Source organism: Carcharhinus amblyrhynchos, chromosome 15 (genome assembly GCF_965287045.1).
Source record: "Carcharhinus amblyrhynchos chromosome 15, sCarAmb.v2.hapA, whole genome shotgun sequence".
Classification (NCBI taxonomy): Eukaryota; Metazoa; Chordata; class Chondrichthyes; order Carcharhiniformes; family Carcharhinidae; genus Carcharhinus; species Carcharhinus amblyrhynchos.
This window is the reverse complement of record NC_137338.1, coordinates 74,094,598-74,118,059: the sequence shown is the minus strand read 5'-3', so window position 1 is coordinate 74,118,059 and position 23,462 is coordinate 74,094,598. Positions and strand designations below refer to the sequence as shown.

At 42.2% G+C, this 23,462-nt stretch overlaps 1 protein-coding gene across 1 annotated transcript in view; it reads right to left on the bottom strand.

Moving 5' to 3' along the window:
* The window catches only part of rb1 (retinoblastoma 1), a 288,967-nt gene that overhangs the window by 261,380 nt on the left and 4,125 nt on the right, over positions 1-23,462 (bottom strand). Inside the window, exon 2 of the mRNA XM_080204223.1 lies at positions 11,735-11,861. Coding sequence (XP_080060349.1) covers positions 11,735-11,861 — 127 coding nt within the window. The remainder of the gene's footprint in view (positions 1-11,734; positions 11,862-23,462) is intronic.

The following is a 23,462-nucleotide window of genomic DNA, read 5'->3' as shown; positions in this document are numbered from 1 at the left end:
CAGGTGGATGGAGAATATGATATAGTTCCACCATGGAGTGGAGGAGCTGAAGGACTGTTGGCCACAGAAATGAGAATGGAGGCAAAAGCAGCAGAAGAGTTGAACATATTGCTAAGCTTGAAATTCATTGAAGTGGAGGGTTAAGGGGATAATGCTGAGTCCTTTTCTGAGCCCAGATCTCACAGAATCAGTGAGAGAAAGGTCAGAGGGCATCATGAATATTTTTGATTCCCAATATCTGCAATATTTTACTTTTGAAATAGATTATGAGCAAATCTTGCATCAAAATTGCTCATGGAAGGTTTTTCTTAAATCACAGTTCTGTTTGCTTCATTTTCCCTTTTACGACGGAACAATCAAACTGCCAAGGCATTGTGCAGAAAACGTGGATATTGAGAAGAGTTAAAAAAAAGTAATGATTAGTTGATGCCAAATTTGGGTTTTAAATGACTGAAGCTAGCAGGATGAAGGAAAAACTAAAAATGGTATGTCTATCTCCTCCTCAAATTTATTCAATGTCGCAGCATTCACTGCATTCTGGGGTAGTGAATTCCACAGATGTGGTTGTACAGTCTTGCAAAAGAATAAGACACTTCTACAATGCTTTCAACAGTGTGGAAGCAGGTAGTTGGAAGAGAGCATTGACATTGCATCAACAATTAACAAGAAACAAGAGAGTAATCCAGAAGAATGTTAACCACTGTACAGTTGACAATGTAAAAACAATAAAGGTAGTCACAGAGACGCACTAAGGCAGAGAGAGTGGTAACTAGAGCTGAAAGGGTTTATTTAATTAGGTAATTCCCCGCTCCTGTATCGTGTTCAGGAAAATGATAACTTGGTTGGAAAAGCCTTTCCAAATAGGGTACAAATTTAAAATTAGGATTGACTTGGGCTTCATATAGAGTGGAAAGTTATTAAGGGAATTGTGTACAAAAAAGCAACCCAAGCATCTTGAAAGCAACTTCAGCAGCAAAAGATATTTGGAAGTTCTTTTCGTCTGAGAGAAAGTGAACTAAAAACATAGATAAATTAAGTATTTGCGTAACTATCTTCAAAAAAAGCTAAAAGATCGTTATTTATTGAAATTGATAATTTCTTCAAACCCACTGCAAATTTAGTTACAGAATGGTTACAGTTCAAGGAGAAGGCAACAGCCAATTCAGCCCCTCGAGCCTGCTCCGCCATACATAGAGTCATAGAGGTTTACAGCATGGATCAGGCTCTTTGGCCCAACTTGTCCATACTGCTTTTTTTTTTAAAACTCCTAAGCTAATCCCAGTTGTCCACATTTGGTCCATATCCCTCTAAACTCATCGTACCCATGTAACTATCTAAATGCTTTTTAAAAGATAAAATTATACCCTCCTCTACTACTACCTCTGGCAGCTTGTTCCAGACACTCACCACCCTCTGTGAGAAAAAATTTCCCCTCTGGACATTTTTGTATCTCTCCCCTCTCACCTTAAACCTATACCCTCTAGTTTTAGACTCCCCTACCTTTGGGAAAAGACATCGACTATCTACCTTATCTATGCCCCTCATTATTTTATAGACCTCTATAAAGTCACCCCTCAGCCTCCTACGCTCCAAAGAGAAAAGTCCCAGTCTATTCAGCCTTTCCTTATAACTCAATCCATCAAGTCCTGATAGTATCCTAGTAAATCTTTTCTGCACTTCTTCTAGTTTAATAATATCCTTTCTATAATAGGGTGACCAGTACTGCACACAGTATGCCAAGTATGGTCTTACCAATGTCTTTTACAACTTCATCAAGATGTCCCAACTCCTGTATTCAATGTTCTGACTGATGAAACCAAGCATGCCAAATGCCTTCTTCACCACTCTGTCCACCTGTGACTCCACTTTCAAGGAGCTACGAACATGTACCCTCAGATCTTTGTTCTGTAACCCTCCCCAACACTCTACCATTAACTGAGTAAGTCCTGCCCTGGTTCAATCTACCAAAACGCATCATCTCGCATTTGTCTAATTAAACTCCATCTGCCATTGGTCAGCCCACTGGCCCAATTGATCAAGATGCAATTGCAGATAGCTTTCTTCACTGTCCACTATGCCACCAATCTTGGTGTCATCTGCAAACTTACTAACCGTGCCCCCTGTTTTCTCATCCAAATCATTAATATAAATGACAAATAACAGTGGGCCCAGCACTGATCCCTGAGCCACACCGCTGGTCCAGGCCTCCAGTTTGAAAAACAACTCTCTGTAACCACCCTTGTATCCATTTAGATACCTCATCCTGGATCTTGTGAGATTTAACTTTATGCAACAGCCTACCATACGGTACCTTGTCAAAGGCTTTGCTAAAGTCCACATAGACAACATCAGCGGCACTGCCCTCATCTACCTTCTTGGTTACTCCTTCAAAAAACTCAATTAAATTTGTGAACATGATTTTCCACTCACAGAGCCATGCTGACTGTCCCTAATCAGTCCTTGCATCTCTAAATGCCTGTAGATCCTGTCTTTCAAAATACCTTCCAACAATTTACCCAACACAGATGTGAGGCTCACTGCCCTGTCGTTCCCAGGCTTTTCCCTGCAGCCCTTTTTAAACAAAGGCACAACATTTGCCACTCTCCAATCTTCAGGCACCTCACCCGTGCCTACTGATGATTCAAACATCTCGGCTAGGGGACCCGCAATTTCCTCCCTAGCCTCCCACAATATTCTGGGATATGCTTCATCAAGTCCTGGGGATTTATCTAACTTGATGCACTTTAAGGCTTCCAGCACCTCCTCCTATGTATTACATACACTCCTCAAGACATCACTATTTATTTCCCCAAGTTCCCTAACATGTGTTGAGTATAGGGCTAACGGGAAGACTTTGAATAGTGTGGAGGAGCAGAGGGATCTAGGTGTATGTGTACATGGATCCCTGAAAGTTGGGAATCAAGTAGATAAGGTTGTTAAGAAGGCATACAGTGTCTTGGCGTTTATTGGTAGGGGGATTGAATTTAGGAGTCGTAGCGTTATGTTGCAACTGTACACAACTCTGGTGCGGCCGCACTTGGAGTAGTGTGTGCAGTTCTGGTCCCCACATTATAGGAAGGATGTGGAGGCTTTGGAGAGGGTGCAGAGGAGGTTTACCAGGATGTTGCCTGGTATGGAGGGGAGATCCTATGAGGAGAGGCTGAGGGATTTGGGGTTGTTTTCGCTGGAAAGAAGGCGGCTAAGAGGGGATCTTATTGAAGCATATAAGATGATTAGAGGTTTAGATAGGGTGGATAGTGATAGCCTTTTTCCTCTGATGGAAAAATCTAGCACGAGGGGGCATGGCTTTAAACTAAGGGGGGGTAGTTATAGGACAGATGTCAGGGGTAGGTTCTTTACCCAGAGGGTGGTGAGGGATTGGAATGCCCTGCCTGCTGCAGTTGTAAATGCGCCTAGTTTGGGGGCGTTTAAGAGGTCTGTGGACAGGTTTATGGACGAAAAGGGATTGGTTTAGGTTAGTGGGTCATTGTTGTTGTTTTTTTTTTAACTGGTCGGCGCAACATCGTGGGCCGAAGGGCCTGTTCTGCGCTGTAATGTTCTATGTTCTATGTTAACATCCATGCTTTTCTCAACAGCAAACATGACTCAGTATGATTACACCTGATCTCAGTGTCAACTCCACTTTCCTGCCCAATCTCCATTACCCTTCAACCCATTACGAATTAAAAATCTGTCTATGACCTCCTTAAATTTATGATGCGGATGTGCCGGCGTTGGACTGGGGTAAACACAGTAAAAAGTCTGGCAACACCAGGTTTTAGTCCAACTGATTTATTTGATAGTAAACGCACAAGCTTTCGAGGTTTCCCTCTTTGTCAGGTGAATGGAGAGTTCTGGCCTCAGACAAAGCATATAAAGCACAGACAGTTTAGAGATTACTGATTAGAATGTGAATCTTTACACCTAACCTGCTGTTCAAGTCCTAAAGTGGCCGACAATGTGAGTGGAAGGAGCACTGATCACAGGTTAAAGAGATGTGTATTGTCTCCAGACAGCACAGTGAGTGAGGTTTTGCAAACCCAGGCAAGTCACGGGGGTTACAGATAGTGCGACATGAACCCAAGATCCCTGTTGAGACCGTCCTCATGTGTGCGGGACTTGGCTATCAGTCTCTGCTCAGCGACTCTGCGCTGTCATGTGTCGTGAAGGCCGCCTTGGAGAACGCTTACCCGAAGGTCAGAGGCTGAATGCCCGTGACCACTGAAGTGTTCGCCAACAGGAAGGGAACAGTCTTGCCTGGTGATTGTCGAGCGATATTCATTCATCCGTTGTCGTAGCGTCTGCATGGTCTCTCCAATGTACCATGCTTCGGGACATCCTTTCTTGCAATGTATCAGGTAGACAATGTTGGCCGAGTTGCAAGAGTATTTACCGTGTACCTGGTGAATGGTATTCTCACGTGTGATGATGGTATCCATGTCGATGATCTGGCATGTCTTGCAGAGGTTGCTGTGGCAGGGTTGTGTGGTATTGTGGTCACTGTTCTCCTGAAGGCTGGGTAGTTTGCTGCGAACAATGGTCTGTTTGAGGTTGCGTGGTTGTCTGAAGGCAAGAAGTGAGGGTGTGGGGATGGCCCTGGCGAGATGTTCGTCTTCATCAATGATATGTTGAAGACTCCGGAGAAGATGTCGTAGCTTTTCCACTCCAGGGAAGTACTGGACGACGAAGGGTACTCTGTCCACTGTGTCCCGTGTTTGTCTTCTGAGGAGATCGGTGCGGTTTTTCGCTGTGGCACATCGGAACTGTCGATCTATGAGTCGAGTGCCATATCCTGTTCTTAAGAGGGCATCTTTCAGCATCTGGAGGTGTCTGTCACGATCCTCCTCATCTGTGTATACAGAGGGCTTGTCCATAGGGAATGGCTTCTTTAACAGGTTTAGGGTGGAAGCTGGAGAAGTGGAGCATTGTGAGATTGTCTGTGGGCTTGCGGTACAGTGAGGTGCTGAGGTGACCGTCCTTAATGAAGATGCATGTGTCCAAGAATGCAACTGATTCTGGGGAATAGTCCATGGTGAGTCTGATGGTGGGATGGAATTTGTTGATATCATCATATAGTTGTTTCAGTGATTGTTCACCATGAGGCCAAAGGAAGAAAATGTCATCGATGTATCTAGTGTATAGCATCAATTGAAGATTCTGTACAATGAAGAAGTCTTGTTCGAACCTGTGCATGAAGATGTTGGCATATTGAGGTGCAAATTTGGTCCCCATGCTGTTCCGTGTGTCTGGATGAAAAACTGGTTGTTGAAGGTGAAGACATTGTGGTCCAGGATAAAGCGGATGAGTTGTAAAATTGCATCTGGAAACTGGCAGTTGTCAGCATTGAGTACTGAGGCAGTCGCAGCAATGCCATCGTTGTGGGGGATGTTGGTGTAGAGCACTTCAGTGGTCACGGGCATTCAGCCTCTGACCTTCGGGTAAGCGTTCTCCAAGGCGGCCTTCACGACACACGACAGCGCAGAGTCGCTGAGCAGAGACTGATAGCCAAGTCCCGCACACATGAGGACGGTCTCAACAGGGATCTTGGGTTCATGTCGCACTATCTGTAACCCCCGTGACTTGCCTGGGTTTGCAAAACCTCACTCACTGTGCTGTCTGGAGACAATACACATCTCTTTAACCTGTGATCAGTGCTCCTTCCACTCACATCGTCAGCCACTTTAGGACTTGAACAGCAGATTAGGTGTAAAGATTCATATTCTAATCAATAATCTCTAAACTGTCTGTGCTTTATATGCTCTGTCTGAGGCCAGAACTCTCCATTCACCTGACAAAGAGGGAAACCTCGAAAGCTTGTACGTTTATTATCAAATAAATCGGTTGGACTAAAACCTGGTGTTGTCAGACTTTTTACTCTCCTTAAATTTACTCAGTGTTCCGACATCATGGGGTAATGAATTCTGCAGATTCACAACCTTTTGCGAGAATTAATTGCTCGCGTCTATTTTAAATCTGCTACTCTTATCCTAAAATATGACATCTTGTTCTAGATTGCCCCTCAGGAGGAAATATCCTCTCTGTGTCGACTTTGTCAATCCTTCTTATCATCTTATATACCTCAATTAGTTCTCCTCTTCAAAACACTAAAGGGTACAAGCCTAAACTGCTTCATAACATAAACTTGTCATCTCTGCTGAATTGCCTCAAACGCAATGACATGTCTTCTCAAGTAAGGAAATCAAAATTGTACACAATACTCCAGATGCAGGTTCATTAATGGCTTGTACAGTTGCAACAACACTTCCTTTTGTACTTTATTCTTTTAGTAATAAATGCCAAAATTCAATTTGCCTTCCTTACTACCCGCTGTACGTACACACTAGTTTTCTGCACCTCATGCACAAGGTCATCCGGATCCCTGTCGGCACAACAGTGGCACAGTGTTTAGCACTGCAGCCTCACAGCACCAGGGACCCAGGTTCGATTCCAGCCTCGGGTCACTGTGTGGAGTTTGCACATTCTCCCTGTGTCAGCATGGTTTTCGTCTAGGTGCTCCAGTTTCCTCCCACAATGCAAAGATGTGTGGCTCGGGTTGACTGACCATGCTGAATTGACCCAAGTGTCGGGGGATTAGTAGTGTAAATAAGTGGCGTTACAGAAATAGGGCCTGGGTGGGATTGTGGTCGGTGCAGAATAGATGGTGTGAATGGCCTCCTTCTGTGCTGCAGCGATTCTATGATTCCTTTTGCAAGGAAGTATTCTGAAATTTCTTTCATTTAGGTAATTTGTTGCCTTTTGATTTTTCCAACCAAAATGGATAGCCTCACATGACTGGGCAATTCTTTGCAAAATTTTCTTGGATAGAATTCCCATCAACATACCTGACATTGGCTAACAGCTGGCAATGCCAGCTAGTACCTGTGGAGTTATTAATCTGCAGGACGAATTTGCCACTCATTTCTAATTGCTCTTAAACCACCTGTTCAATATCAACTGACAGTTTGTCAATAGGCCATTAAATTGCTTTATCAGAAAGAGGAATTTTGTCAATTTCTTTGGTAGCACTAGCTCACAACATTGCTTTCTTTATTTTTTTTAATGATATGGAGGCGCCAGCATTGGACTGGGGGGGTAAACACAATAAGAAGTCTCACAACACCAGGTTGAAGTCCAACAGGTTTATTTGGTAACAAACGCCACTAGCTTTCGGAGAACTGCTCCTTCATCAGGTGAGTGGGGAGTTCTGATTGAAAGCTAGTGGCGTTTGTTACCAAATAAACCTGTTGGACTTTAATCCGGTGTTGTGAGACTTCTTACTCTTTTTTAGTTCATTTTAAAATTTTATTTCTTTCCCCTATTGGTCATGTTCCTTTAATTCACAAAACATGATCTCCACACAAACTCCTAAAATACTTGCAGCAAGTCCCCACAATAGAAAGTGGGTAGAGAATGGGGGTGTTTATTAGTGATCTCACTGTGGATTGACCAAAGAGTCACCAAGCTCTGGCACTATCTTGATGCCGGAGCTTGGTAAGTCTTTGCGAGCTATGTATGGTTTGATTTGTATGGATAGCGCGCAGAACAATACTATTCACTACATCTCGGTATTTGTGACAACAATAAATCAAATCAAAAAATTACTTTTGTACGTGAATTATGGTTTTGGCCATGGTGTGCCACTTCTTCAATTTCGCTACTACAAGCTCAGCCAGCAGGTAACTCATCTCTGCGCATTAACAATGCGTGTCATCATATGTTCATATTGCTTTATGCTTTGTCCTCTCAGGCACCTGACATACTGTAGACCCTTGCTGATGTATCTCACAAGTGTTTGGGATGATAAAAGCACCAAGCAAGAGTGAGCGAGTGAGTAAGTGCGGGCTGCAAAGGCAGTCAGCGCTGCGGGCTGCAAAAGCTAAATCGGTCAGAACTGGGGGCTCTAAGAGCGACAAGAGTGAGAGTATGTTCAGGGCTATAAAAGCTGCAAGAGTGAGAGCTTGTTCAGTGCTATAAAAGCTGCAAGAGTGCATGTGTTCGGGGCAATGAAAGCAGCAAGAGAAAGCGCGGGTTCAGGACTATGAAAGTGGCGAGAGTGAGGGTTCAGGACTATGAAAGCAGTGAGGGTGAGTGGGGTCAGGGCTATAAAAGCGGTGAGAGAATGAGAGAGCTCAGAATTATAAAAGCGGTAAGAGTGACCGAGAGTTCATGACTATAAAAGTGATGAACATGAGGATAAGTTCAGGGCTATTAAAGTGGCTACAAAAGCAGGACAATAAAAGTGGCAAAAATGAGTGAGAGCTCAGGACCATAAAAGCAATGAGGGAGAGTGAGTGTTTGGGACTATAAAAGCGGTGTGACTGAGAGCTCAGTGCTATAAAAGCAGTGAGAGAGTGAGAATTTGGAACTATAAACACAGAGCAAGAGAAAGTCTGGGGCTATAAAAGCAGTGAGAGTGGGAGTTTGGAAAATAAAAGTGGCAAGGGTGAGCGTTCTTAGCCAGAAAAGTTGTGAAAGGATGTGAAAGTTCAGAGCTATAAATGCAGCAAGGGAGTGGGAGTTCTGGGATACAAAAGTGGTGAGAGTGAGCAAGAGTTCAAGGTTATGAAAGTGGTAGGATTGACAGAGATTTCAGGGCTATAGAAACAGCGAGGGTAAGTGAGAGTTCAGGTTTATAGAAGTGATGAAAGGGAGTGAGAGTTATAAATATAAAAGTGGTGAGATTGAGCTAGAGTTCAGGCTATAAAAGTGGTGACAGCGAGTGAGAGTTCATGACAGTAAAGGCAGTGAAATTGAGTGAGAATTCGGGGCTATAAAAGTAGCACCAGAGAGCGAAGGTTCAGGATCATAAAAGATTCAACTTAAAAGATTCTTCACGGTTGAGATTATTGTTTACAATGGGTTTGTACACAACTCTATACAATATCAGAGATAGTATAATATGTTTCCCATGCTGCTACACCAGATCCTATATCAGGCACATCAATAAGTCATACTGAGAAACTCAGTCAGAGCTTAAGACTTTTCATAAATACACAAAAGAAAATTAATAGTTATGACCAAAAATCAATTCAGCTAAACATTTTAGGCTGTTATCAAAACAATTACACAGATACATCTATCAGAAAACAGTGATTAACAGTTCAGCAACTGAATTGATTCCCTAGAGTGTTTTACAAAACACCATTATTTTGTCTGTCTGCCTGGTTTATGTAATTGGGAGGGAAGAGAAGAGCATGCTGATGGATTGCTGCCAATCCAGACAGCCACCAAGTGGCTATTAAGGAGCTGAAGCCTTCCTCCAACATGCACAGACAGAAAAAAGACACATAGGGCAATATTTTACGAGCCTCGCCTGAGTGAGGTCTTAAAATCTCATCTGTGGTCCTTTCTTATTCATCATGGCCAAATTGGAAGCTTGTTGAAGAACTGTAACAGTGCATGATTTTTCTTTTAACAATCATTCTTGGATTAAAAAAAAATTCTGCATCATTCTGTCTTTGCTCACCTTCCCTACTTTTTTACTGTTGTGCTCGAGATTATTTGGTTCAGATTTTCACACAACTTGTGTTTACTATCTCATATCTCAAAATAGCCCAGCAGAAGTTAGTTCTAGACACGATGATGTACTTAACACTGTGATGTGGCAACAAAGCAGCAATTGATCAAATAAAGAGGATGCAAAGCTGGGTCCACCACATATAAAAATGATCTATTCCAAACAAGCTTAAAAAGGGACTCATTTTCACCTCACTATAACAATACATTGGGCACTGCCTTTGTAAATCAGTACATCATCTGACCAACTGCAAGTAGATAACAATCTTCAGCATGTACCCAACACACCTCACTTTTCATATTTGCATTTGAGCGGTTGTAGTGTCATTTTCATAAATCATTGACATCACTGAATTATCTAAATCCAAAGTTGTGCGGGTTAAGTTGATTGGCCATAATAGATTGTCCCTTAGTGTCAGGGAAACTAGTTAGGGTAAATGCATGGGAATACATGGGGATAGGGTCTGGGTAGGACTATATTGGTGCAGACTCGATGGGCTGAATGGACTACTTCTGCACCGTAGGATTCTATGAACATACCAAACCACTTTTGTCCAGATATGGAATCATTAATTATTGTAGAATAACTATAAGCTTCAAAAGCAGCATTGAAAATATATTACTAGAGTGAGGGTTGTGTGTGGGATACACGCAAATGTTGATTATGGTTCTTCATGCCAAATACCTGAAAGGTATAAAGTATTGGATAGACTGGCTAGATAAATATCTATTCATATCTGTTACAGATCAACTTCTATTTACGTGCCTTAACGTAGAAAATGTGGTAAGGAATTGCACAAAAGATAAAAATCAAAAGATTGATTAATTATACAGGTTTAAATGGTGGGACGAATAAGTGAGTTTGATGGATTTAAAGAATTTGCATTCACATGGTAACTTGCGTGACTTCAGAAAGTCAAAAAGTACTTTATAGGGCCTGTTTCCATGCTGCAAACCTCTATGACTCTATAGTCAATTAAACATTTTGAAGCATTGCATGAATGTTGGATAATGCAACTAAGTCAACTGCCATTATGGTAGGTTGATAAAAGCATAGGAAAGAGGAACAGAAGGACATTTGGCCCATTCAGCCTGCTCTGCCATACAAAGAGATCATGCTTGATCATCTACCTCCTATGTCATTTGTCCTATCTTTCATAGAGCCCTTGATGTCACTGATATCCAGAAAGCTATCTATTTCTATCTTGAACATGATCAATGACTGAATTTCCACAGTACTCGGGAGTAGAGGATTCCAAAACTTCACCACTCTCCGAGTGAAGAATTATCTCTTTATCTTAGACTTAAATGGTCTATCTCTTATTCTGAGACTCTGTCCCCGGTTCTAGATTCACAAGCCTGTCACACTCTACAAAAATTCTGTAAACTTCAATGAGATCACCTGTCTTCAAAAGTATAGAGAATACATGCCCAGTTTCATTAATCTTCTCTCAAAAGACAATCATAAGACATTCCAGGGATGTAAACATATAGATATATCGTTACATTGTTTAATATCAGTCAAAGACAGAACATTTTATGTTGCTTTCATAAATTAAACCACATGAGTAAGTTGGCTATAGTTTGGAATGATCAAAAGTCACTGAAGGATAATGTAGCAAGATACTAACCACAATGTAATCAAGGGAATAAGGCCTCTAACATGGTATGTTTTATAATGTAAGGCTAATAAAACACCCAAAGATGCCCTGAGAAAAAATTATATGAATATAGTATAAAGTGAATTATAAAACAAACTTCAGTTGGGACTTTTTTAACCTTTAAATGAGCTATAGAAAATAAGTCTGGATTGGCATCACTCCCTATTCCTGAGAAGTTAATTGCACACAAGTTTCTAGACGTATGCATGAATGTACTGCTTAACATCAAAATGTAATTAATTGTTGGGTATATTACTGTCTCTAGCTTTTGGAATCTGTTATTAAAAAGGTTAAGGATTATCTTAACAGAGAGTGCACAGGAGAATGAGGATAGAAGGGATTGCGGGGCTGGAGATAAGGTGAGAGGAGGCCACAGATTTCAAAAACAAACTAACAAATTAATCAGAAATATAATGTCATCTTCAGTGAGAGACAAGTTTCCACCATTACTAAAATTAACACACACAGATCACAAATTGCAACCAATTAAACAGATGCAGATTTCCATAAATCTGTAAAGCTAGAGTCCAAAATGTCAATCAAATTGAAATACTTACCAGTACAGTGCCATCATTGAAAACCTCTGATATTGACTCCCAAATTTTCCAAGCCCTCTCGTTCACATTCTCTCCTACTTTAAGGCTTTGACATAGTAAGACAAAGTCTGCATCTTTGTAGTCATGTCTAAAAATATGAGAATGCAAGAATACAAAAACAAAGATCAATTCACATTTTTCACAAATGACTTCTTCAATTATCTGTGGCACTTTTTTATTGTAAAGTTCTTCACATATTAAATTCACATAATACATAAAAAAGTACAGATCATGCTGTACATAATACAGAACACTGTGATATTTTGTTGTCTTTAGATTTCATGAGAGACAACTAATTCCACAATGACAGCATTGATAGTTATGTATTTCTGTTTGTCCACTATGTCAGTGGCAGCTGTATTTATTTTGTGTAGGCACAGATTTGGAATTACCCCATTGTAGTACGGGTACATAGAGAGAAATGTGATGGAGATATTACACAGATCCTTGGTGTAGAGAAGTCACAGCAGGACTGAAGGTCAGGACACTGAGTAGCTGCTGGCAGTGGGCAAAGAAGGGGAACAAATTTTGAAAAACAATCCTAGTTTAGTCTTAGGGTGCACATTATTTTCTTGCACTGGATTCTTTCCATGCAGTTCTATGTGGGACTGAGGGGGTCCATGTCTGATAGATTGCAGTGAGGAATGCCCTACGTCACTTTTTTGTTTACAGACAGGGCGGCACAGTAGCAGTGATTAGTATTGCTGTTTCCCAGCGCCAGGGACCTGGGTTCAATCCTCAGCTTGGGTCACCGTGTGGAATTTACATGTTCTCTCCGTGTCTGCGTGGATTTCCTCCAGGTGCTCCGGTTTCATCCCACATTCTGGTTAGGTATATTGACCCAAACAGGTGCCAGACTGTGGCAACTAGGGGAATTTCACAGTAATTTCATTGCAGTGTTAATGTAAGCCTTACTTGTGACTAATAAATAAACTTTATAAGAGTTGAAACTTTAGGAATCCTTTAGAAATATAAAGAATTGACCATTCCCCAGCAGCATCTGCCATGACTTCACACCTGAAACTGGTGGTCCCATGTCCGCCATGTGATCAACTTCCATAAATATTTCACAGATGGACCTGACTCTCAAACGTGAGGCTCCTGACTGTAGCTACTGTTAATGCTTACTTTGCAGATGATATATTTTCTCACATGGAAACGGTTAAATTACCTTCAAAATGACAGCATTAGTCAATGTGAGGCAGTTAAACAAACCTCCTGGAAGATGTGTAACATCATTTCATAAGGGCAGAATCCCAGTTCCAGCTGACCACTGAACAAAACATATATTTTTATTTAAGTAGAACTCAAGCATATTCTACTCCATTAACTATTAGAATATGCAGGATAGTAATTTTCCCTTTTGCAGATCCGTGGAATTTCAATTCACATCATTGTTCATATGGAAATTCATTTTGAATACATTGTTTAATTGTTAAAAAATACATGTAGATGAATGATACCAATAGAAGAAAGAAAATTACCATCAGAGATCCAACTTTAATTAAAATATATATTGAAAACTATTCTAATACATTTAAAATAATCAGTCAGAGAGTTCCACCCTGATTTCACATCCTTATCAATACATCAAACATCTGTGAAAAGTTCTCACAGATAAGGGCACAAGTGAGTTCATGGACCATTTTTTTTCTGTATCTGATGGATCACAACATTTTTCCTGAATGCAAACAACAGTAATACTGGAAGAAAGAGTGTTTTGCATTGTTCATGGCACTCAACTTCCAGCAAAATACTTCAAGAACAGATTTTGTTAAGAAAGAGCTGCACATTAAATACCCTTCCTGCATAGTTTGATAATTTCGGTATTCTTATTGAGTCTCTTTTCCTAAGACTACAAAACCAGGTGAGAAATCTAAAAAGGATAGATAGCATTTTCAACTCTCACATCTACACAAAAGGATTTTGATTGTTTAAGGTAGTATAATCGTGTACATCCCACGGCCACCATATCTGTACACTGCTGAAACTGAAACATTTCAAGTCATAATATGTCTCATGTCATCAAAGTTTTATGTGAAGTCAAACATGGAAAGGGTGCATCCCTTTCTTCAGTTACCAATGCATTTACAGAATCACAACTCAACTTTCTTCCACATTATTGATCAATAAATAAAATGCACAAAGTTAAACTGGAGTGTTTCCCCAATATTGCTGTGCAATGAAAATGACAGGATCACTGAATTCCATTGTCACAGGTACGTAACACAACATAGGGATTCAGTTAGTTTCATGTACTTGTACCAAATAAAGGCATTATAACATAAGCAAACTGTCCATTCAAAGAAAACCGCCACGGTTGCTATCAAGCTGGCCACAAGGGATTGTCAACAAATCTCTCCACAGAATACGAGCTCCCCTATTTGGCGAGTGAAGAATCACCCAATAAGGAAGGAGCAACGGGGTTAAAAATGAGTTGGCTCCACTTAGGTCAGAAGTAATTGGGGCTGATGTGCACTTTGTAGTCATTGAACAGCACTTTGAACACACGGCAAAAAGGGTGATTGACAACGGAAGACTGGCCTTGATAAAATTATTACATTGGCAAGGAGGAGTAAACCTGTTTTTTTCCATCCTTCTGGACCATCCTTACTGTCAAGACAAGAATTCTTCCAGGAAGGAAAATGGCTCTTTTTGATAAAGATGAAGCCTACGATGCAATCATGGAAAACTGGACCAAATGGCAGAATGCATGCATTACATTTTTTGGGCCAACAATGAGGAGCACGAGAAGCAGGAAATTATTCTGCGGGGTCTTGATCTTTAATGAAATGAAAAAATTACAAAGATATAGGGAATCAAAATGCATACTATTGTGAAAAAAGGCCAAGGCCAGTACCATACCTTACAGGTAGGCCCACAACCAGGAAGAGGGACAATGCAATTAAATCGCATCTCCATAACAAAGGTTGCTCACATAATGGCGAAGTTGTTAGTAAATGGACACCCATTAAAATTGAAAAGGGAGCTGTGGTCTCCATTATCAGGGAGCAGGCTTATGATTGTCTTTGGGCTGATATTCAGTTCCTGAACTTAGAATGCACAAATGCCAGGCACCTACACAGGGGAACCACTACAAATGAAGGGCACCACGGCAATCATAGTGACTTGCAGGCAGCAGTCAGCTCTATTTCGACTCATCATTGTAATGGCCTTGGGAAGTGCCATAGCTGGGGTCTTTCCACAGTGCTAAACAGCTACTTTTATCCTCTAATTTATTGGCTGATTTTGGCCAAAAAAGGACTTTATCTTGATATGCAATGCCTGCCTTTACGTGGTTGGAGCAGTACTGGCATATCACTGAACAGATGGAACAGAGAAGCCTATTATAGGCAACTAGGACTTAGCCACATGGGGAGAGATTGGCTCCAACACATCATTCTGAACTGGCTGGAAATCTTCAGGCTGGGTGCAGGGGGAACTACACGAAGTCATCAAAAATACCTTGAAGTCTTCCAAGAAGGTACCTCAACCCTGAGCTATGCTTAAGTATCTTAGAGCAAGGCCAGTTCCATACTCCCTATTGGAAAAAGTAGTTGGAACTGTAACACCTAGAAAAGCTGGCATAATAAGACCCATACAATTCACAGAGCGGGCCGCATCTGTTGTTCCTGTCCTTAAGCCAGATAAGTCAGAGACTATAAACTTACTGTCAAGTGGGTTTCTAAACTTGACACGCCCTGAATTGAAGACCAGGTTAACCGGGGTCCAACTATTTTCTAAGTTGAACATGAGCCATGTGTATCTCCAACTTGAATTGGATGAGCCTTCCTGAAGTACATGAGTACACTTTTGTCTCATCTGCAGGCACCATTTTTCAACAGATCATGGAGAACATTTAACGGTTACTTTAGGTAGCAGCGTACCTGGACAATGTCTTTCTTACAGGAACTTCAGAACGCGAACATCTAGCAAACCTGGGTCTTTTAGCAACTTTCAGAGGTTGGGGTATGCTTGAAAAGACAAAAAATGCCTTCCAAGCAAGTGCCGTGACCAATTTGAGCTATTGGATGGAAGGCAAGGGCCTTATCTGGTGGCAAACGTGCGGACCAACTCCAAGGAATCCCAAGGAATTGAAGTCCTTCCTGGGGTTAGTGAACTATTATGGGAAGTTTATTCCTAACTTAGCTTCTTTGCTGCCCCCCTGCATGACCTATTACATGAACATCAAAGGTGGTCTTTGGAGTACCACAACTGGGATCTTTCAACAGTGCTCAGCAGCCACTTCTGCCCTCCAAATTATTGGCTCATCACCCCAAAAGGAATCTTATCTCGATATCTGTTTAAAAAAGGTAACAGGCAAAAGGCAGGGAATTATAGGCTGGTTAGTTTAATGTCTATTGTTGGAAAAATGCTGGAATCTGTCAAAGAAGAAATAGCGAGGCACCTAGAGAAGAATTGTTCGATAGAGCAGATGCAGCACGGATTCGTTAAGGGGAGGTCGTGTTTGACAAATTTATTGGAATTCTATGAGGATGTGACTAGTGCGGGAGACAGAGGGGAACCGGTGGATGTGGTGTTTCTCGATTTTCAGAAGGTGTTTGATAAGGTGCCGCACAAAAGGTTGCTTCAGAAGGTTAGGGGGCATGGAGCTGGGGGTAAGATATTAGAGTGGATAGAGGATTGGCTGTCTAATAGGAGGCAGAGAGTTGGTATCAATGGGTGCTATTCTGATTGGCGGTTGGTGGCTAGTGGAGTGCCACAGGGATTGGTGCTGGGGCCTCAGCTATTTATCATTTATATACATGATCTGGAGGAGGGGGCTGAGTGTAGAGTGTTGAAATTTGCTGGAGTGGAAAAGCAAATTGTGCAGAGGGTATGGAAAGTCTGCAGAGGGATCTAGATAGGCTGAGCGAGTGGGCGAGGACCTGGCAGATGGAGTACAAAGTTAGCAAGTGTGAGGTTATCCACTTTGGCAGGAATAATAGTAGGAGGGATTACTATTTAAAGGGCAAAAAGCTGCAACGTGCTACGGTGCAGAGGGACCTGGGGGTCCTTGTGCATGAGTCGCAAAAACCCAGTCTGCAGGTGCAGAAGGTGATCAAGAAGGCGAACGGGATGCTGGCCTTTATAGCGAGGGGGATAGAATATAAGAGCAGGGAGGTCTTGCTGCAACTGTACAGAGCACTGGTGAGGCCGCAGCTGGAGTACTGTGCGCAGTTTTGGTCGCCGAACTTGCGCAAGGATATTCTGGCCTTGGAGAGAGTGCAGAGGAGGTTCACTATGCTGATACCAGAGATGAGGGGGTTGGACTATGAAGAGAGACTAAATAGACTGGGTCTGTGCTCATTGGAGTTTAGAAGGATGAGGGAGGATCTTATAGAGACGTATAAGATAATGAAGGGGATGGATAGGGTAGAGGTAGAGAGATTCTTCCGGTTCAGAAAGGACAGCAGGACTAGAGGGCACAGCCTCAAGATAAGGGGGGGTGCAGTTTAGAACGCAGTTGAGGAGGAACTTCTTCACTCAAAGGGTGGTGAATCTCTGGAATTCTCTGCCCGTTGAAGTGGTGGAGGCTACCTCGCTAAATATATTTAAGTCACGGGTAGATCGGTTTTTGGTAGGCAAGGGAATTTTAAGGGTTATGGGGAGAAAGCGGGAAAGTGGAACTGAGCCACTTCAGATCAGCCATGATCCTATTGAATGGAGGGGCAGGCTTGAAGGGCTAGATGGCCTACTCCTGCTCCTACTTCTTATGTTCTTATGAGATGCCTTCCCTTACAGAGTTGGAGGCAGTACTAGCACATCGCTGGAGAAATGGAACAGATAAGTCTATTTCATAGACAACTAGGACCCTCTCAGACTCTGAGCGGAGCATTCTCAGGTCAAGAAAGACAGGTTGGCACTTGTCTTCATAGTAACCACTGCTGGGACTTTTTAAGGAAGACAAGTCAACATCCCCTCGTTGCATTCACCCAGACACAGCATTGGGCCTTGTTACTGGCAGCTTATCAATACTTCCTAGAGTGCTGCCCTGGGACCTAGGTAGCTAATGCTGTTGCACTGAATCATCTGCTGTTGCCTACAACACCAGCTTCAATACCAGCTATGGAAAAGGTTGTGATGGCCCTCAATGGTTTAGGCACCCCTTGCCAGTGTCTGCAAGGCAAATCAAGGCATGGACGCAAAAGTCCTGTCCTGTCTAATTTCAAAAACACATTAGATGGGGGAATTAGAGGACAGCTTTTAGATGAAATAAACATTACTGGATGAAGAAATATGAACTCAATGTTGAAGATGGCACCACCCTCTGGGGTTTGCGTATAATTATCCCTTACTCAGGACGACATCCAATAAATTACACCATAGGCACCCTGAGATTTTGAAGATGCAAATGCTAGCCAGGAGCTACATATGGTGGCCTGGTTTTGACGCAAATGAGTGGCCTGGTAGGCCTTGAATGAGAGTGCATGTAGACGTAACCTTTTTTAGGTTCCATGTTCTTAATTATTATCAATTCGCGCTCCAAATGGTTGGAGATACATCGTATAGGTTCCACCACTTGCCATGCTACCATTAAGAAATTACAATGCTTCTGCACACGAAGTGCCTATAAAGTCCTGGTCTCTGACAATGGCACTGCCCTTACTGACACTGAGTTTTGTATCATCATGCTTTCCAATGGAATCAAGCGCATTAGGACAGCACCCTATCACCTATCATCAAGTGGGTTGGCTGAACAAGCATGCAGACTTTTAAGCTCGGCAAGAAGAAGCAATCTGCAGCGTCCATAGAGACAAAACTGGCACGATTTTTATTCAACTATCCACACACACACACACATACCCCTCAGAATGGTCAGAGCAGAATTGTTAATGAGATGAAGGCTTCAAACAAGATTAAGCTTACTGTTCCCAAGCCTGGACAGGAGGGCAAACGAGAGAATCAGAAGAACTATGACTCTGTAGGGGCAGAAAATACATTCAAAACCTGTGACCCAGTCCAGGTGGAAAACTTTGGGGATGGCCTCTGTTGGGACCCTGGGCTCATAATAGAGAAAACGGGGCCCATGTCATATAACATCCAAATGCAGGGCAAAATTGTCAGGAAACACCTAGACCATCTTTGTAGGGAGCCCATGGCAGTGCAAGCCTCATTAGCAGCCATGGGGAGGACTGCTGCCAGTGTCAAATCACCGACTAGAAGTCAACCCCAAGCCTGCCCCACCAGGTGGTGTTGACATAGAGTCTGAGATGGAAGTGGAAGAGACCAGTGCCCCTATTAAGTGAGATCTCAAGAAGAACAAAATCGACGGCTCCATGGCGCTCCCTTTGGAAGCGAAGGTCTCCAACCTGCTTCATGCATTCATGCACCTGGTCTGGTCCTGCCTGCAATTGCGGGGGGCAGGGGAACATAAGAACATAAGAAATAGGAGCAGGAGTAGGCCATCTAGCCCTTCGAGCCTGCCCCGCCATTCAATAAGATCATGGCTGATCTGTCGTGGCTCAGTTCCACATTCCCGCCCTCTCCCCATAACCCTTAATCCCCTCGCTTATCAGAAGAGAACGTGTACTGGACTTGAGAGGGAGAGGGATGTTATGATGGCCGTGGAGAGGAAATCATCAATAACTCCCCAAGTGGGCCTCGTAGAATATGAACTCCTCTATTAGGCACACTTAATAGGGAAGGTGTAGCAAAGGGTTTAAAACCAGCTGGCTGTCAGTCGAAAAAGGAGCTGGTCTGCATTTCAAATACACTGAATAAAGGGTGATTGGTGGCAGAAGACCGACCACAGTAAGATTATTACAGTTGCATTATTCAACAATAAAAATCTGAGGGTCCATATTTAAAATCAGAATATTAAAATAAGTGCTTTACAAGCAATTCTAATCAATAAGTTGGTAGAAATTATAAAATGGTAGAAAGTATAAAATCATTATAAAAATTTAAGACAGGCATGCTGTTGATAAAAGCGATCACACACAGTATAGTGAGGTAATGTCAAGTATTTCCTATTTCCGGAGCTATTGGCATAAAAAGATCGAAAGGCATCCTGTGCTGAAAGAAGCAGTTCAGTTCTCAGATTTGGTGTCAGGGAACATTCTCTGGTCAGATACTGCACAAAATAAACTCTGCCCATCCCAACAATAGTTTCACTGGGGACCAGTGAAGTTTCTTTTCAGTTTCAACACAGGATCTCTTTCAGTAAGAATGACAATTCAGGACAAAATTAATAATTTTGCGCAAAATGTAGCCACCGGTTGTTCAGAAAATGGCTACAGCAAAGGAGGAAACCATTCAGTCTATTGCACCTGCACCAGTTCTTTGCAAAAACAACTCACTAGTCCCCATAACTCTACAAATTATATATTTTCAGATAATGATCCAATTCTCTTTCAAAAGTCGTGATTGAATCTGCCTCTACTTTTGGGTAGTAGTTCCAGATCACTGCAGAAAAAACATTTTCCTCATGTTGTCATTGCTTCTTTTGCCAATCACTTTACACTCTGATTTCTCTTGATCCTATAAATATTTAAATCACTATCCTCTAGTCCTTGATCCTTCCACCTAGTTTCTCTCCATCTACTCTGTTCAAACTTCTCTTTGATAGGGATTTTTATTTTGAATAGCTCTATCAAATCTCCTCTCAGCCATCCCTTCTCCAAAGAACAATCCTTGCTTCACAATTCATAGGATCCCTACAGTACAGAAGAAAGCCATTCAGCTCATCAAAAAAGCAATCCACCCAGGGCCCATCCCAGTAACTCCACATATTTATCCCACTAATCCCATGGCCGGATTAGCAGGATAACGGGCAGCATGGTAGCACAGTGGTTAGCACCACTGCTTCACAGCTCCAGGGACCTGGGTTCAATTCCCGGCTTGGGTCACTGTCTGTGTGGAGTTTGCACATTCTCCTCGTGTCTGCGAGGGTTTCCTCTGGGTGCTCTGGTTTCCTCCCACAGTCCAAAGATGTGCGGGTTAAGTTGATTGGCCATGCTAAAGTTGCCCTTGATGTCCTGGGATGCGTGGGTTGGAGAGGTTAGTGGGAAGATATGTGGGGGTGGGGCCTGGGTGGGATTGTGGTCAGTGCAGACTCGGTGGACCGAATGGCTGCTTTCTGTACAGTAGAGTTTCTATGATTCCCCTGACACCAAGGGGCAATTTAACATGGCCAATCAACCTAACCTGCATATCTTTGGACTGTGGGAGGAAACCCACACAGACACAGAGGAACATGGAAACTCCACACAGACAGTTAGCTGAGTCTGGAATTGAACCCTGGTCTCTGGTGCTGTGATGCAACAATGCTTACCACTGTACCGCCCATACTTGTACTCCATAATGATCCATGCAACTGAAGTTCCTCACCTCAGAACCATTTTCAAGAATCTTTTCTGTACCCTCGCTAATACTTTCATATCCTTCCTGAAAATGAACTCAATGCAATACATCAGTTGAGGCCAAACCAGTGTTTTATACAGACCACCACAATTCTTTATTAACTGTGTTCTCAATCTGCCCTGCCACCTTCAATGAAGAATCCCTGCATCACCTTTAGAATTGGATCTTTTATTTTGTAATATTGCTTCTCCTTGTTCTTCCTACCAAAATGAATCACTGCACACTTCTCTGCATTAACTTTCATCTGTCTTTTGTCTGCCCATTCCACCAACCTACGTCCTTTTGAAATTTAACAATATCCTCCACACAGTTCATAAGACTTCCAAACTTTGCATCATCGAAATTTTTGAAATGGGCTCTATAAAAGCATGTCGAGGCCATTAACATATAGTCAAGAAAAGCAACGGCCCTAACACCAATCCCGAGGGAACCAGTGGCATAGCCAGAGGGGGAGCAACTGCTCCCACTGAGCACATTCTTCAAAAGTGGCATCTTTTTAACAGGGTGTTCCTCACGGGCCCCTCAGATCTCTTCCCGAGACCTGAAGTCCTCGATCCATGTTCTGCAATCACGGGATGGATACAGATGCGGGAACTTCAGGCAGTGAAGATGGCATGCAATCTCCCAAGAGGGTATGCAATCATAAAGATAATTACAGAGGTGGCGAAGGGCATAAATATGCAGCCACCAGGAGGAATGGGCAGTCGAGACCCAAGCATCCCTCGCCGATGGACATCACCAGCCGAGACTGGGTGAGTAAATAGATTTGGTGATTATCCTAACCTATCCACATTGTACCACATTTTTCTGACCTTACCAATAATGAGCGCAGTTGCGGAACGATCCTTTAGCCGGCTCAAACACAAAGTCCTACCTTTGTTCTACAATGGGCAAGGATAGATTGTCTGGGTTAGTTTTGGTCTCCATTGAAAGACAGTGGGCTAGAGGTAGATTGTAATTATGTAATAGATAACTTTTCTAGAATGAAGCCTAGACAAAAGAGGCTACTGTAGTTGTTTCATACGTTTTTCATATTGCTTTGTTTTCATTTTACATTTAAAATGTAAAATAATTAAATAACATGTATTTTTACGATGTTTTGATTTTAAATACAAAATAAAAATGTATAACGAATTTAAAATCATCTGGTATGCGTCATGATGCCTTTTTTACATGCTTGCTCTCCCTAACCTTAGAAACTGGCTACGCGTCGGGAGGGAACTCCATTATATATCTTAATCCAGTCTTAAAAAAAACTGTTTACCGCTACTATGTTCTCTAACACAGCCATTACATGCATCTATGACGTTACTATACCTTTTATTCCATGAGGAATAATTTTGTTCACAAGCTTTATATATAGCACTTTATCAATGTCTCTTGGAAGCCCATGTAACCCCATTAATCCATATTACCACATTTATCCTCTCCATTAGCACATCAAAAATCCAACCAGATTATGGCTCCTGTTCTGCCCAAGACCGCAAGAAACTACAAATGGTCATGAATTGGAGATTTGATGGAGATGTATAAAATTATGATGGGTATAGATAGAATGAATGCAAGCAGTCTTTTTCCACTGAGGCTAGGGGAGAAAAAAACTAGAGGACATGGGTTAAGGGTGAAGAGGGAAAAGTTTAAAGGGAATATTAGGGGGGGATTCTTCACACAGAGAGTGGTGGGAGTGTGGAATGAGCTGCCAGATGAAGTGGTAAATGCAAGCTCACTTTTAACATTTAAGAAAAACTTGGACAGGTACATGGATGAAACGGGTGTGGAGGGCTATGGTCCAGGTGCAGGTCAGTGGGACTAGGCAGAAAAATGGTTTGGCACAGCCAAGAAGGGCCAAAAGACCTGTTTCTGTGCTGTCGTGTTCTATGGTTCTATTAGTTAAAACAAGATTTGTCCTTAACAAATTTTGTTGGCTTTCCTTAATTAACCACATTTGCTAGAGTAACTGTTAATTTTGTCCTAAATTACCATCTCTTAAAGCTTCCCACCACCAAGATTAAACTGACTGCCATGCAGTTGGTGGACTTATGCTTATGTAACATTTCCAGTCCTCCAACGCAACTCCTTACCCAAGGAGGATTGGAAAATGCTGGTCTCCACAATTTCCACTCTTACCACCCTTCGTATTCTTGGATGTATCTCAATAAGCCCGGGTATTTTATCAACTTGAGATCCATGGGTCGGATTTCAAACGGTGATGAAACAAAATGCAGAACCTGGTGAACTAGTGAGGCAACAATAATCTCTCCCTCAACATCAACAAAACGAAGGAGATTGTCACTGATTTCAGGAAGCGTAAAGGGGAACATGC